At 38.6% G+C, this 16,661-nt stretch overlaps 1 protein-coding gene across 6 annotated transcripts in view; it reads right to left on the bottom strand.

Moving 5' to 3' along the window:
* The window catches only part of PPP2R5E (protein phosphatase 2 regulatory subunit B'epsilon), an 81,795-nt gene that overhangs the window by 58,827 nt on the left and 6,307 nt on the right, over positions 1-16,661 (bottom strand). For 4 of the 6 annotated variants that reach the window (XM_027905807.1, XM_027905806.1, XM_027905809.1 and 1 more), the window contains one exon: positions 14,037-14,200. In XM_027905807.1, the coding sequence (XP_027761608.1) occupies positions 14,037-14,200 (164 nt within the window). The remainder of the gene's footprint in view (positions 1-14,036; positions 14,201-16,661) is intronic. The other 2 variants (XM_027905808.1, XM_027905811.1) reach the window with 1 other exon arrangement.

Raw genomic sequence — 16,661 nt, 5'->3', positions numbered from 1 at the left:
AAAGAAACACTTGGGGGGGGGGGGGGGAAAGTTGTGTTTGCATCTAATGCTTCAATACTAATACTCTACTTATAATTTGCACATAAAAAAAGGAGTTCTACATAAAGTTTGTCTGTGGTAATTTAAAAAAAACCCAACAAACACACACAAAAACAAACAAACAAAACAACCCTGCTGACACTTTCAGAGCTGATCATCAACACCAATAACTTTGATTAAGGGTCACATTTTGCCTGTCAATACACACAGGCTGCGGGCAGTTTGTTTCTCAAGTTTTCCTCCTCCATGACTCGAAGGAAGCAATCAAAACACAAGGTCTTTGTGCAATGCCTAACAAAACCAGCACAGTAAGTGTCAAAGCCACCCTCACCAACCCCAGGACACACTCAGCTCTCCAGAATCAGACTCCCAAACACGTGTGTAAATGCACCCACCCCTCTCCTTGAACCCACGGCTAAATCTGCTGCAGGTTAATGCACCCACTCACTCTCTGTGGTCAGGGCTGAGAAATGTGCTCTCTGGTTTCTGCCTTAGTCATGTACACAAAGGTAAACATGTCCAAGTTCAATTCGACTTCACACAAGAACCATAAAGAATAACCAGAAAATAAATCCATTCCTTTCCCTTCACAGTGCAGGAGATTTTAAAGATTTTAATCTTCTTTAATTTTATCTTATTTCCAGATATGAAATACTGCAAAACCTCTTTGTTACTTTGGATTTGTTCATCCCATAGGCATGAAAATATTTAGTGTTTATTTTTATTAAGTCATTTCTTCTCTCTGTTATTTGCCAGAATCTACCAATACTGACCTTAGAAACTGATTTAATCTTCCTGAACTTTATACCCTTAGATTCTATCACACTATATTCTTCCCTATTCCGAAGATGTAGTTCTGGAGGAGATAAAGTGGATTAAAGACATATTGAGGATTATAGATTATGAAGTTAGAACAAACACAGGCAAGTATTTCAAATAGCTGACCATACAGAAAGGAGTTACATTCTGTTCTCAAGATGATATACAAAAATAGAAAGCACATTCCACTAGGAAAATATTTACTTAATAATTTATCATTTAAGAACTACTACTGTACAAATTAAAGTACAAAGACAGCATATTGAAATCCACATGAAGATACATATGCAATGACTATAACACAGTTTCAATTTCCACTGTGATTGGATTTACAAAGTTTATTCCATTCCAACATGAATCAAACTCCAGTTTCCCCTAAAAGTCCTACATTTAAAACTGATTTTTTGGATAGGAGAGGCTGAGAAACACAGTGCTGCCAAAAAGTCTAGAAATAAAAGGATAAAAATCTCAAATTATCCAACTGGAAAGAAATGCCAGTGAGATATAAGAATCAATTTAGTCCAGACATTAATAACTTCCTTAATGATCTAATGATTAAAATAGCATATAGATAACATCTGAGGATATTAAATAGAGAACTTTGAGTAGCAGTAAAGTCAGAACTAATACAAAGGAACCTAGGGAAATTCCTTACATGGCCAGAAAATAAAGTGAAATTCAGTTTGGAAAAACACCAGCTAATACAGCTGGGAAAAATAATCCCAAATATAGATATTCAATATGGACAAGAAACCTGGGAAACAACAATACCAAAAAACTGCATTAACCACAAATGCAGCACAAACTCAAAAGAGAGGGTGGCAGTGTCTGGCTTGCCACTGATCCTAGGAATGGGGGAAGGCTGAATTACTCCCTTTTTACCCATTTAACTCTTCTCCCAAAATGAAGGTGCTCTAGTCCACTGTCTTTGTTGCAGCTCTGGACACGAGCTAGGTCCTGTTCCTCTGGGCATTTAAAACTACACAGGCAAAAATATTATCAAGTACTGAACGCTTTTGAGCTTAAAAGAACAACTGGAATGAAAAACAAACTGGGGTTTTTTTATTGTATATTACGTGGTGGTGTAAAGCTTTTTGGTTATATTTGAAATATCAGAGCTTTTTAATCCCCAAGTATACTACTTCTCCAAAAGCAAACAAATATGAAAATATGCTCGTTTCCAAACCATTTGCTTTTTACTGACCATGATTTTTGGCACATCTCGCCACAAGCAAAATCACTCTGAAGGTGTTGGCTCTTCAAATGAATTTTTGCTGTAGTGCAATGTCTGTTCAGGTTGGGAACAACTGTACAGAGCAAGGGGAGACCCAGCAACGCTGCACTCGAGTCACATGAGGTCACCTCAGAAACTACACTGCAGGGGATGGCAACGCTCCTCTCTGCAAAATCCTTGGTGAGAAAGCTCCTGCAAGAGGAATGACTGCTCCTTACCAAGCAGGAAGTAAGAGAAACTTGCTTGGAGATGCTTCAAAACCTGCTTCCAGCCACTTACTTCTTTTTCTAGGTATTGTGGTATTCTTTCATTAGGAGAACATCCCGAAAGCTTAAGAAAAATACTTTTACATTGCTAATGGAAATTAGAATCTCTCCAATTCCCTTGCACTCTCTCAGAATCAGCCCAGAAACATATACAGAAAATATTTAGGTTTCATAGGTTTGGTTTTTTCTGCTTTGAGAGTGGGGAAGTTCCCCACAAGTGTGTTAGGTGGAAGATTCTGTCCCACTTCAGGTTTAGGGATACCTGAACCAAAGCTTAAACCTGTCCCTTCTTGCCCATGAAGCAACAAGCTCCAAAGGCTGTTTGCTGAACTTGACTGCATATTATAGATGTGGCAGTTTAGGGACAAACAGGACACTGAAAGAACAGGAAAAGGAACAGACTTATCCTGGGAATTTCAACACATTTCTCCTACCACTGCAATTTCCCAGTGTTACAAAGAGAAAAAATATTAACAGCAGCAACTTAGTTGTTATCTGTTAAGAAAAATACTGAATTTTTTAATTTATTATTTGGGACACTTGTCTGTTCTTCCTGAAATTAAGGAAGAGTGAGAAATTTCACTCCATGACCTGGAATTTCACAGTTAATGGGAGGATGGAGTAAACATAACCTCAAGTACTTTGTTCCTTTCTCCTTCCTTGCAACGACTCCTGTTGACTCATGGCAATGAAGTGTCTAGAATTTTTCCAGGAGCTTTCTCACTGCCTGGCTTATGTTTAACCCACTGTATAAACCTCATTTGCTTGTCTCTCTAATATTAGAGGACTCACTGCAGCTCTTTTTACTTGTGACTAAAGAGATTTAATCTGGCAGCTCAGATGATATTCTGAAACAGTTCAGAGCAACATCTTTTGAGATTATGGCATCCAAAATATAGGCTAACAACCACCTTGATATTCTCATTTTTCCTCCAAGTTCATCTAAAAAGCCCTGAACCCAACCCTTCCCCACATACCCAACGGGTCTGCTCCTGAATCTTTGCCATCCAACATACCACATCACTTCTCCAAAAGCCAAAGCCAGGTGCCAGGACTTTAGCCACAATCTCCATCACTTAAGACACACAATTTTGGAGCCACTCTTCTCAGAGGGACTAAATAACCACTTATTTCCACCAACCTTTATAGTATTAATAAGAGAAGCTGGAGTGGCCTCTAATCCTGAGTAAGATACCTGTTAAAGTCCGGGATTTGCCAAAAACAGATACAGATTTTCACTGAGATTCTCTTCTAAAGACAAATCACAGCAGCAGCTATTTTCTCTCTCTCTTTGCCTCACCTTTTCATCCTTTTTGCACTTTTTAAAGATGAGAAGAAATTTCAACCACCGCAGTTTCTCAGCACTGGTGGGAAAAGAGGTTCTGTTTCCTACTAAGCAGGAGAGGGAGGGAAAAAGCAATAAACACTCGGTAGAGTGCATGGGGAGAATAGACAAGGAAAATTATTGCATAAATAACAAATAGGAAAGACTGTCTTGCAATGAATGAGGTCTGATTACTGCAACAGAGGCAGGATGGAGCTGGCATGCTCCTCACAGGGTGGATCTCCATCCTGACAGGTCCAGTCTTGTCTCCAGAAGCGCAGACAAACAACGACTGTAACACATGGATGGAGCTTAAGATGAGCAGACTACTTTTTCTGTATAAATATAGCTAATTTTATTAAGATTGTCAATAACCTCTGCAATCCCTTCCACCTGGAGTGCTCATTTATGCACATGTGAGTGAGTTTTATCACCCTCTTGTGGAAAAATACGCAATCGTATCCATCAGAGGTTGCAGGAAGAAGTACAAGTGGGAGTAAGGAAGGCGGTGATAAGGAACGAGCAAGAAAACAGGAGAAGTATGGGCTGGGTGGGACAAAGCAAAGTGAAGGAGAACCAAGATGACCAGTAACACAGTGCCACCTCAGCTTCTTCAAAAAGCTATCCCAAAAATGTTATTTGAAAACACCAAACGAGAGCAAGCTGCCAAATTTACTCTCCCTTGGTAACACTGACAATATTCAACAAATAAGTTTCGTTCTCTACAGCGATTCAAGCACTACCTCAGCTGTAATCACCATCTTTTGCATCTTTGTTTCCACACAGATGGGAAAACATATTCTCCATAAGCAGTTTTGAACAGCTAACCTTATGTAAAATCAGAATGTAAAGACCTTCTTATTTATACAGAGATTGCATATAACATCTATGTCCTGCTGCTGGAATGTGAAAGTGCAGAGCATGTGAGCAAAGCTTGCCAAGTACATCCTACTGGGTAACATAAAAGAATAATAAGACTATTTAATTCTTCTAAAATCTGGAATCTTCCTTTTCTCAGCTTCTGACTATCCACGATATCAATCTGCAATTTGAGAAATTTAACTTGGGGTAGACTTCCTTTGCAACATAACCCACATGACAACATATTGAAAACGTTGAAAGCAACAGACAAATTTGCTGCCACCTACATTGTGAAACCTGAAAATCCAAGTTTGGTACAAGCACACACAAAAAAGAAGCTCAGGAAGTCATGGTAATATTAAATTCATGACACTGTGTGGAAGCACAGAAATACCAAACAACAAAAAGCCAAGATTAAGTAGGTATGACAGGCACCGAGAAAAAGTAAGAAATCACATACAAAGTATCCCTAAAACTTAGTGAAAATCTTCCAGGAATCCCACAGAAAACTACAGACCACATCCAACACAAATTACAGTTACTTCTCACTGACACTACACCTTTTTTCTGATGCTCAAGGAGTTAGAAATTCATTAAAAATAACAATTTTAATGACAGGTCTTCCTGAGCTTAAGATAAAAGAACATGCAAAGAAACACCTCCCCCATTACCCAAACTACATTTATGCCCAGCCACTACTCACAATGAAAACCATAAAATGGACAATCACACCAGTTACATTTATTTCACTGTTTTAATCAAAATCTGACAGTAAATTACTTCTTCAGACAACATACAATTTCTGCTTAACCTTATTCTTCGTGATGATACCTGATTTTTCTGACTAAAAATTGCTGTATCTGAGTATTCAATCATATCTCCAACTGAGGGTCAAGTCCTACTTTTACCAGTAGGCACACACAGCTACCAGCATTTATTCATCATCCTGGAGATACCACTGATGGTTTAACTTGAGCTAGTTAGGCAGTAAGGCAGGCTGAGTCTGTGATTCATGTTTTGCAGCAGATACATCTTTTTTTCAATTCATAAAAACCTTCAAAAACACCCCAACCTAATTATGTACCAACTTTTGTAATCAGAACATGTGTTGGCCTCCACATCTCTTGTAAATCAGGCAGTTCTGAAGTCCAACATTAAGTTATTAGAACAAGCTCTTCAGCTCAGGGAACACAAGAAGCTCCTGTTACAGAAGAGCTGGCAATATGTCCAATGATGCACAACAGACTTTACAGCAATCTGCTATTCTGATTTTTATTTTAGGAAGCTATCCAGAAAAGGATCCATTTCACTTTTTCACCTTCTGCCCATTTAACCAGGTACAGCAACTCTTATTTTGTTTTCCTTCCTGCCCCAGACTCTTGCAGATGCCATGGGAAAGACCATGCACTTCACATACAAGGAAAATACCACAGTTAAGACTCTCTCCTACATACTGCAGAGGAAAAAAGAGTGGTAAAAAAAAAAATCAATAAAGGGAATAAATGTAAAATAATGAGCTTTTGCTATTAAATGTATTTTAAAATGTTAGTGTTTTAAAATAAAATTCTTACAGTACATACTTTGTTTTCAAGCAATAAAACTTGATATAGCAGTTAATAATGGACATACTGTGACTTGAAAAATCAGCTTGATAAAGGAGATTCAAAAAAACATTGTTATATTAAATGAAGCTAAGAATATATACATTTTCAAAATTATACACACATCACCATCAATTAGATAAAACTACGAGTGAAAAACCTTCCATTACTGTGAATCATTGTTACTCCTGATAAAAACTGATTCCCCTGTCACTTGACTTCAAGACTTGGTTCAAAACATACAAATTTTTAAATCAAGTGCAACAACTAAGGACACAAAAGTATTTCGCAGTGATTTGACTTTAGACAGCTGCCTTATCTTTTGAAACTTTTGATAAAGATCCTCAGACTGTAGCTGCAACTTTTTTTACTTTTTTTTTTTTTTTTTTTTGGTTGGTTGATTTTGGGTTTTTTTAAGCAGAAAGCCACACACACACAGAAGCCACCAACCCTACATAAATATCCCACCACCGTTTCAGATCTGCTGAATTAACTGTATGAGAGGACAGAGGATTGGACACACCACTAAAATTAGGAGGAGGCAGAATGTTTTAACAGTCTGGTTTACACTGTGGCCCCACAGACACTTGTCTCAGCACATGAGAGGCACCACTGGCTCTTGGGAACCTCTCGAAGCAGCTTTGCCACCAGAAAACACCCTCATGTCACCACACCTGCAAGCAAGACTGACACAACCAGCGAGGTTTTAAACTCAGATGAACCCTGCCATATCCTGCTGAAAGGAGATTCTAGTCTGTGTGTGCCCATTTGCTGATATTTGTGAATTAGACAGTCACCAGGATTACATGGTCCCACCCCCAATCCATAAATACCCACCCCACCAAAACTCACTGAACTCCCCAAGTCCTCTCCTCTGTTACTGCTAAAGATTTTTGCCTGATTGAGCCAAAGAAACAGTAATAGCTTGAATGAGAAAACTGTAGGTGAAGGGAAGTTACCCTGAACCTAAAAATAGTTGTGTGTCCTCCTCCCACTCCCCAGAAAGCATTAATGAAAGTGCTCTTTTCTCAGGGAGGCAGTAGCTTACAGAGGATGAATGTGAAAGGACTGATGCCTTACTATAAAGCTCTACCAATGAGCAGAAGTAATATCCCGCTTTAAAAACAGAGGAGAAAATTAAATAAACTCAAAACCTAAACTTTGTCTAAGATGTTAAATATATCTACAGCTCATTTATACACACAGATATAGGTTATACACATTCAATATACACAAACACAGTTTTATAAATACACACATAATTCCAGAGATATGGAAAACGTGCTCTTTCACAACAGTAAAGCTCCATATCATAGTCAGTTATAAAGGCAGCACTATACTTCAAGAATCATTATACTACATAGAAATAATTGCATGGCTGAACCAGAACTTGTGTTTGTTGAAGGTACTTTGGGAAAGGAATATAAAGGAAGTACTTATTACAGAAACACAAGGTTCTATTACAGACCCATAGGGCTACACTTGGGCTCAGAAGAGAAAATGGTAGTAAGAGTATTACTGGGAAACATTATTATAAAGACATACTGTACAAATACAGACTGAACCCAAAAGTTTCTGGTGATGACGGCCAGGTTGGATGGGGCTTTGAGTAACCTGGTCTAGGGGAAGGTGTCCCTGCCCATGGCAGAGGGGCAGGATGATCTTTAAGGTCCCTTCCAACCCAGGCCACTCTGTAACTCTGTGATTCTGTGATGAAGTCTAAACGTTCTGCAGAAAATTATCAAGATTTTATGCTCAATCTCGTGAGGAGTACAGAAATACATTTTTACACAGTGATTAAAAAGTTACTTCACTTTCAAAATTATTAAGAAGAAAACAGAAAAAGATTAGGTGGGAATCACCATGATTGAACTCTTCCAGAAGCCAGAACTGAGAAATTCCGGAAGTAAAACAAATGACACTGAAGGCTTCAAAAGCAAAACAAAAACAAACCAAACCCTCTTCCCCCAACAAAGAAAAAAAACTCCAGCACCACACTTACAGGAAAATTGCCAGACCAGAGAGCCTCAGAAATAAATACCGAGAACTGACTGGAAACATTAGAAGATCAGGGGTAAGCTGACAGAATTCCTCCCCAACTGCAGTTTCACTGACACACTTAAGATAAGGGGGTACTGCTTTTACTATGATCTTAACTTGAAGTCAACATCCCTACACATGCCCGTTCTCTACAAATGTTGCCCTACAAAACTACATTCCAAAAGTAGGAGACAGTAACAAGCAACAAGAAATTCGAAAAGACAGAATGCAATCAGTGCATGGCCCTTTCTAAACACCATCAAATACCTTTCCAGAAACCCAGGAACCTTGAAGATTACTGGAAAAAAAATATACTACAACCAACCGATGTTAACAAAATAAAAGGAAAGTTAGGTGTATGTTCAAAAAACAAGTGCCCAGAGCACAAGAGAAAGTGAAGAAATTTATTACACATTACAAGAATCTTGTACATATTCATAAAAAAAAAATACTAAGTGGGTTAAGTTCTTCTTCCTTTTGGGACTGTGGCCCTATCCCCAAACCTTACACAGAGATGATCTATTATGTCCAGATTTGGACAGAATGGACACAAAATTCCTAGTAAGTAGTTCCAGGACTGATGCAAGATTCACCACTGATTATGTGCAGCACAAACCATGTCCCAGTGTTTCTTCCATGCAATAAATCAGGAGTCCCGAGATCTACTTCCAATTATGTAAATAAAGTTGGATTTTATTTTGAGAAATCATAACCACTACGACCCTAAATTCCTGTTTATGTATTAGGAGAAGTATTTAGCTTGGTTCTATTATTAACAGTTCACTGATATCAGTGTATCTGATATCTGTAAAACGTTCCAAATTTCCCAAATGGAGAGCAGCACAGAAGAGACAAGCAGGCAGCCCCCATAAAAGTCAACAGAAAACAGAAGCTCTTTCTTCTTCTACAACTCAAATCATACTTACTTCCCATAGGAAGAGTTCTAGGTGGCATCCATGAGTCTGAAAAAGCCAGTCTTTTTTATGATAAGGGGGTCTTTTTAAAAGTCAAAAGAAACTTGTATTTGAACAAGAAGGTGCCCATCTTGCAGTTCTCAGTCAAGAGTCTTTTGGAATTGTTAGGATTTTTTACTATTTAGGAACTTCAGTGTTTGACCTATAGATAAGATTCATAAAAAAAGCTTATGATAAAATCTCAGCTATAGGGAAATAATATAATGATCAAAAGCAACTAGCAAGTGGAAAGAGATTTTCCCTTTTCCACTATGCAATGCTCTTTTGTTGCCATTACACCAATTCTTTAATGCCATGGAAACTATCTGATAAATGTATTAGAAGCTCAACAAATTTCATAATATTGAGGTAGCAAAGCAATTGGTATTGTTGACAGAGAACTTCTGCTCCGAGCGCCTATTTTAAGGAGAAAAATTATCTAAAAATAAAAATCATACTTTGAGCTGTATTCATTGAAAATATACAATAGTTGCAGAGAACACAAAATAAAGCTACCCTAATTATATCAGATCACTGCAAAACATGGAAGGGGCGGGGGGGGAGAAGCACACCTCGAAATTACAAAAATGAGATACAAACTATTTAAAATTTAACAGTCTTACTCTTGGAAGGTTTACTTTACCCAACTTCTGTATTTGTAGTGAGGGCCAGGGGGTGGGAACAATACTGTGAATCACATGAGAGTTTTCTGTCCAATTTCTTAAGATGCTAAGTGTGTATTCATAAGGTACATGATGTTTTTTAATCACCTATATGCATGTCTTCATCCTCTGCACACTCCCCTACCAAAACAGACACGGGCAGAAACGCAAATTAACTTCCCCTTTTAGCAGGTAAATACTGACATTGATCTGTTTTCACATGTCCAGCGCTACAATACCCTTTTTTTCCACCCAAACGCTTTCTAACATTGCACTGCTGGTGATCCACCTCTAGAGACTTCTAAGGAAAAAAAGAGCAGCTATACAAAATGAAAGTAAAATAGCCCTCCTATAAATAATACACCTATCCAATGCACCCACAATCCTGTCTTCCTCTACAGAACAAGCACACAGCAAACTTGGATAACACACTTGGGAGGGATTTGACTAAAGCACAGAGGTGGAAGTACTCAATCCCAAAAAAGGGGCCTTCACCAGGATCTAAGGCACCTGCCAGGCTTGATGATGCTATCAGCCTTTTCAAAAGCAAAGCCAAAATCCATAAAGCACTGCAAGATACACCAGGGAAAAACATGCAAACATCAAAAAATGCATGTTAGAAACATACATAAGACTACACATATGCAAAAAGCAATTGTATCACAACTTCAGTTTGTATTTCTCATCCCATTCCCCCACACTTGAAACAAAGGAGAAAAGGCTGGGTTTAAAGTGTTATTTTGGACAATAGTTGTATTAAAAAAGGTAACTCCAAATTAGATCTAGTCCCGACACAATAAATGAAAATATAATTAAATTTTCAGAAAAGTCAGGTCTTTACTGTAGGCAGAAAGAGCAGCTTTTTGGGTTGGGACTTTTGAAAAGCCTAAACTCAGCCCAACACAGCCTCAGAAGGCACATCTTATTTTCTAAACATTTAATGTTTATTTACAGAGTGATACCATACACACACTTTAAAAAAAAAAAAAAAAAAAAAAAAAAAAAAAAAAAAAAAAAAAAAAAACTTAATTTCTCTATACTTTCTTTTTCTGGAATAAGCAATACTGAAAATTCCAGTTGTTCTTACTACATTTCCTAAATAGCTTATCCTTCAGACTTGCACACAGCATCAAAACACACCGTTCTCCTCTACTTTTCTTTCCTGAAACACTTCTATTACCAAATGAACAACAACAACAACAACACTGACTTATCTGTTTTTGCAATACAGGCATGCATGTTCACAGAAAGCAACAGACTGCATTAAAACATTACCAAAACAAGCCATTTCACTCTGTCCCCGGGGAAAGGAAGGAGAGCAGATAAGATGTGACAGATGTGTAGTCACGTCACTTAATACACTACTGGAAGGTGCTCAGATCATTATGGTGACAGGCAGGGTATAAAAACTTGCAAAGAATGGACCAAGCAGTTATCCAGTTTTCTGCATACATGATTCTTGTAACCAGAGAAGATGCTGAGGTCCATGAAGTGCTGCTTGAGATAAGGCAGCCTGCCAAGGTCAATATGCAATACAGTCATAAAATAAAATATAGAAGGGTGCACAGTATGTATGTTTTTGTCAGCAAAACCTCTCCAACATGAATATGAAATACATCTGATGAATATGAATTCGAGGTCTGTCCTCTAAAAATTTCCTGTACTGAAACATTTCTGATGAGGTTTAATCAAACTTGAAATTTACCCAAACCAGGAAGCTGAAGCTCAAGCTTAGCAACTTTAGATGTCCAAACTAAGTTTCATTTTTCAGCTATTTTGCTGAAATCTCTTCTCTATTTTGGTTTAAAAGACAGAACAGTCAGGATAAAACCGGAAATCGTATGGCTATTGGACAGAACAGGACTGGTCACTTATTTGAAGGCAAGTATAAATCTAAGAGTTATAAAAAAAATCAGGACTTTCATGCAACTGGCCAAGTAAAGTATGAAAAATGCAGGATAAAATAGTCCCCTCACTTATATCAAGTTCAATAATCCTGAATGTTACAAATATTATTGTAGGTCAAGAATATTTCCAAACAGCAGCATGATTTTAGTTGCCAGTGTCCCTTCAGCAGGGCCCAATACCACTGCTGTTGTTTCAGATGGACCGTTAGACCCAAATCCCGCAAATTAATCTGCCCAGGTAGATCCCTGCGCCTCTGGGAATCCGCATTAAGGCAAGGAGGGAAAACTAACTCACAGGATCAGATTCTTAATTTGAAGCTGGACCACTGTAACTCATCATGACACTAATCATAAATGTCTCACCAACACTCTCTGCTCCCCATCTGTTTGTTTTATCTTATTATAGTTTTATATCTCCATCCACGGGACTGGCTGCAGCAGTCAATTAAGCACCTGCATGTGCCCGTGCTTCTGCAAGGCCAGGTCCTCAGACACAGGCTGGGTTTTCCCTGTGCTTGTGCCCATGCCCTGTTTGCTCCCTGAATGGGACAACAAAATAGAATAACATAATTAGAGCACCAGTTTCTTCATTTATACAAACACCGATATCGACGTTTTCAAATAATCCCCTCCTTTAAGCCGAAGGATAAACTCTGAGCTGCAGCAACTGGTATGAAGTAACCTGCCTATCAAAAATCACCTACAGAAGTGTAAAACTGAGCTTTAAAATGATTTTGAAGAAGCACTTGCTTCTTTATCATACTTGTCACAAAACAGCAACAAAATTTCATAGAATCATAGAATATCCTGAGCTGGAAAGAACACACAAGGGTCTTCGAAGTCCAACTCCTGGCCCTGCACGGGACCACCCAAAGAATCACAAATATTATTCACTGCAGACAACAAAATCAAATCCACTAGTACCAGCCCATCATAAAATAAGAAATACTGAATCCAAGCCAGTCACCATCAGGCCCAGTGCAGGAAGTTGGATGGACCTTTCCTTTGACCCAGGAGGGCCATTTGTGCCTTCTTACAGACAGCCTACAGGAAGAAGCCCATGATATTTCCAGGATAACTCCACTGGAATTAATCCCAGAATCCTACTTTTAATTCAACTAAAAAACACTCATTAAGGTATGAGTGTTTATTGTGGGTGTTGGTTTCAGGTTTGGTTTTATTTTGCAACTTCTATCTTCTTATGAAGAAGTTGGGTTAAGAACTAAACCAAAGTGCAGTCACACATTTATTACATATTTCAATATTCTGATTAACAAATTTGTCAAACAGGTAGATGAGGGAATCTGGGAAGTATACTTGCCCACAAGGCAAATAAAGGGACAGACATAATATTCAAGCTATTAAACGTGCTATTTTCCAGAATTATCAGCACCAACCATGTTTATTTTCACTACTTACAGCAGAAATGAAGAAGAGCCATTAAAAAAAAAATCCACAGAAGTAAATAAACTGCTTGAGAATTCAATGTTAAAGACTTCTGAAAGGGTATTTCCCCTTCCTCACCAGACAGACACTAATTCTGAGAGGTGCTTTTAGCCTCTGGATTTGTACTGAAATTGGGTGACAGCTGGGATTTAGGGGAAGCACTCAAGGCCTCACAGAGATATTGGCATTATTTTAAGAGTAGTATGCTGGATCAGAATTTTCTTTCTCAAATCAGAGGTGAAATCTGCCAGCAGAAATTCATCTGGAGCTGGGACATGCAGGATCTCAGAACAGTAGGGTCTTGCCTAAGACTAGACTGGCAGCATCTTTCCCCTTGAGAGGCTGCAGCTCATGGGACCTTTTGATTTCAAAACCCAGCAGAAGCCAGGAGCTGGGAGATATCCATCCTCAAGTGGTATGAGAGGGAGTCCTACCTCCTCACATGCTGCAGGACAACCAAAATACCCCTGTGGGCTGCAGTTGGCACCACTGTCACAGGTTACAGATCCACACTTTAGGGAAAGATGCCAAAAACTAGTTAAACTGTTCACAAGTTCATTTATCCTTTCCAAAATTAGTGTCAACTGCTGAGGATGCACAAACTAAAACACTCTCACACACAGCCTGAGTGCCTTGACAATTCAAGTCGTGGTAGGGATTAACATCACCATTTAAAACTTTCAAAAGTATTGCAAACAATTACCACGCCCTCAAGCCACAGATAAAATATTCTGTAAAGCTTAAATACATATTTATCTGGCATGAAACATTTCTCAGTGCTGGCAAAACTTCCCTGCAATTTCTTACAATAGAATACTTTTGAGTTCAGGAGTTGGCTGGAGGGTAAAATTGTTTTATTTATTAAAACCCGTATTTGATCTTACCTTTTAGCAGAGGCAGGGGAGTTAACTCGATAGGCTTGCCCTGAGACCTAAACTGGGAGGAGCTTTGTGACCTCTTCTGTCTGGCTTTTCTGACGGACTTCCGAGAAAATCCGTCTACTTTATCCACTGATGGAGGAGTAGTTGGTGCTGAGGACATATCCCTACTGAAGGAAAACAAAGGTTACAAATATATTACAAATGAGTGAAATGGGTAAAGATTAGCCTAAACTTCCCAAATATCTTATTTCTGCATCACTCTCCTGTTGACAACTCATCCACCTAAACTGTTAAGAGGTTTAACCCACCGAAACATTTACACATTGTATGGAATAAACTTAATGGAGCTTAATTGTTAGTGTAATAATTCCTCTTGCTCACTTTTTTATCTGTGTCTCCCGTTTGCCAAAAATCCTGCAACGGGAAAAATTCAGACCTAATGCTGACATCATTATGTCAACAGAATTCACACACCTGTAGACCTGACATAGGATTGTAGCTTTAAACTACGTATTCTTTGGGATGAAGTAATTTCAACTCACTCTGCAAGGGACCATGCATGCATGCTAAAGAATGGGTACATGGGTACACAAAAAGGTACAAATTTTTTTTGGCATTAAAGTCACCAATATGCATATGACCAAAAAAAAAAAAAAAAAAAAAAAAAAAAAAAAAAAAAAAAAAAAAAAAAAAAAGGACAGATGAAAAATTCCATTTGTTTCCCATACCTGCATACAAGATTTTATAGAAATGTAAGGAAGTATAGCAGAAAGTACTGCTATGCTTCACAATTTCACTAGCTCCCTGACAAATTCTACATAGCATTTCTTCATTCTCCATTTTAGGAATACTCAGTTATTTTCCTGTGAGTCTCTTTACGTGTAGTTATTCCAACATTCTGGCATTTCTGTAGGACCAGCAGTGTGGTAGCTGTAGCTGTTCTAAGGGGCACAAGCCAGACAAGGTTTGCAGGGAGAGGCAGAGAGCCAAAAAAGGCTTCTGCAAGCAAAAGTTTGTTTGTTTCCCAACTTCAGCTGGTGCAAGCAATAAACACTGCATCTTCCTATACAACTTGCCTCGGTAGTACTCCTGTAGCTGATTCCATACTACTGGGAAACATTTAAACATTAATGCATTCACCTATTGTATTTACCAGTCTTGTCCTGTGTGTTAGAAAGGCTCACCAGATCTTGATGAAATACATGAGTAATACTCAACAGAAACGAGACAGGAGGAATTCAGGCCTACATGTTTCAAGCAGCTCTGCGCACAGTTAACTTCACCAGCGTGTGCAGCTCCCCTGAAATCAGCAGCCCCATCTGCATTAATGACACGATCATTAGCGAGAGCAGCTCCCTTGATTTCAGCCAGGCCACACACTCGTGCAAAGTTAAGCATCGGCGTAAGCATTTGCAGGATCAGGGTCTTAGAACGTGTCCTTGGAAAGCATTACTCATCCTCAGTGTCTGTTGACTTCAATTACCAAAGTGACTCCTTTGCTACAAGAAGTTGATTCCACGACATGGAGAACACTTTCGAGTACTTATTTTTATTAAAATATTTGATTACTCACAGGCTTCATAAATTACTAAATCCCCTGAAACAGACATTATTTGGGTTTGTCTTTTGTAAGAAAAGCTTTCGAAAGCACGATTTGTTGCAACAATGTAAACAAGGTCTGAAAGATAAGAACTACCTAATGCAGAATCACATATAGGTGCACTAAACCTATGAAAAATGGGAGTATAAACTCCATAGCTTCTTCGAGGAAGCATGTGCAGCACTCAGGAGCTGAACTGTGCAGCTGGCATTACAATAATGAAAAAATCTCATTCCATCTTTTTGATTTCTCCTGAGGTATTCTTCCACTACCAGCTTAGGCTTTCTAAATATAATATACTATCAGCAACATGAACCCGTACCTTAAACTGGTCTTGTTTATCATCTGGGCGGAAAAAAAAAATGCCACCATCACCAGGGCATTCAGGCCCCAGCCAAGATTAATAAATAAAAAAAGTCAGATAAACTGAAATAGAATGGCCTGTACTTTAGCAACCCACTTCTAGGATTTCAACAGTCCGCCAAAAAAACATACAAACACAAAGTTACCTGTTACATAAACCAAATTCTGGAAATATCAGCAAAAAAATATATTCCCTAAACCTGGATCGGTTTGGCCCTATTTCATCTCATCAGAAAGCTTCCCCTCCTCATCACGTGCATCATTAAAGTGTAACCATCCCTGCAGAAATGTTTGCACGATGCCTCCAAATTAAATTACCAAAAAGAAAAAAAAAAAAAGAAATAATAATAATGGACAGGGGCTAAAGTAGATCACTTAAACTGCAGGATCATTGTGTCAGCAAGGAGCTTTACTGACACTTCTCTGCTGTAAATTTAGTAACAGTTTCCCTAACCTGCTTTATAAATTATTAAAATCTAATTCTAATTCAACAAGACTCCATCCAGCCTAACAACGTTACAGTAAACACTGATCTTCCTTTTCGTCTCCCCAAATGAACATTCGCTGCCCTGCATACACTATCACAGGGAAATACTCTGTTTCCACCAAGAGTGGCGGGGGGGAAGGGGGGGGGGAGGGGGGGAAGGGGGGGGGAATAAAGCCCG

The sequence above is a fragment of the Empidonax traillii genome, unplaced genomic scaffold, assembly GCF_003031625.1.
Source record: "Empidonax traillii isolate 1590-97213 ecotype Southwest subspecies unplaced genomic scaffold, ASM303162v1 scaffold1211:size273671, whole genome shotgun sequence".
Taxonomy (NCBI): Eukaryota; Metazoa; Chordata; class Aves; order Passeriformes; family Tyrannidae; genus Empidonax; species Empidonax traillii.
Note: the sequence above shows the minus strand (reverse complement) of the source record. Positions and strands in the feature narration are given on the sequence as shown.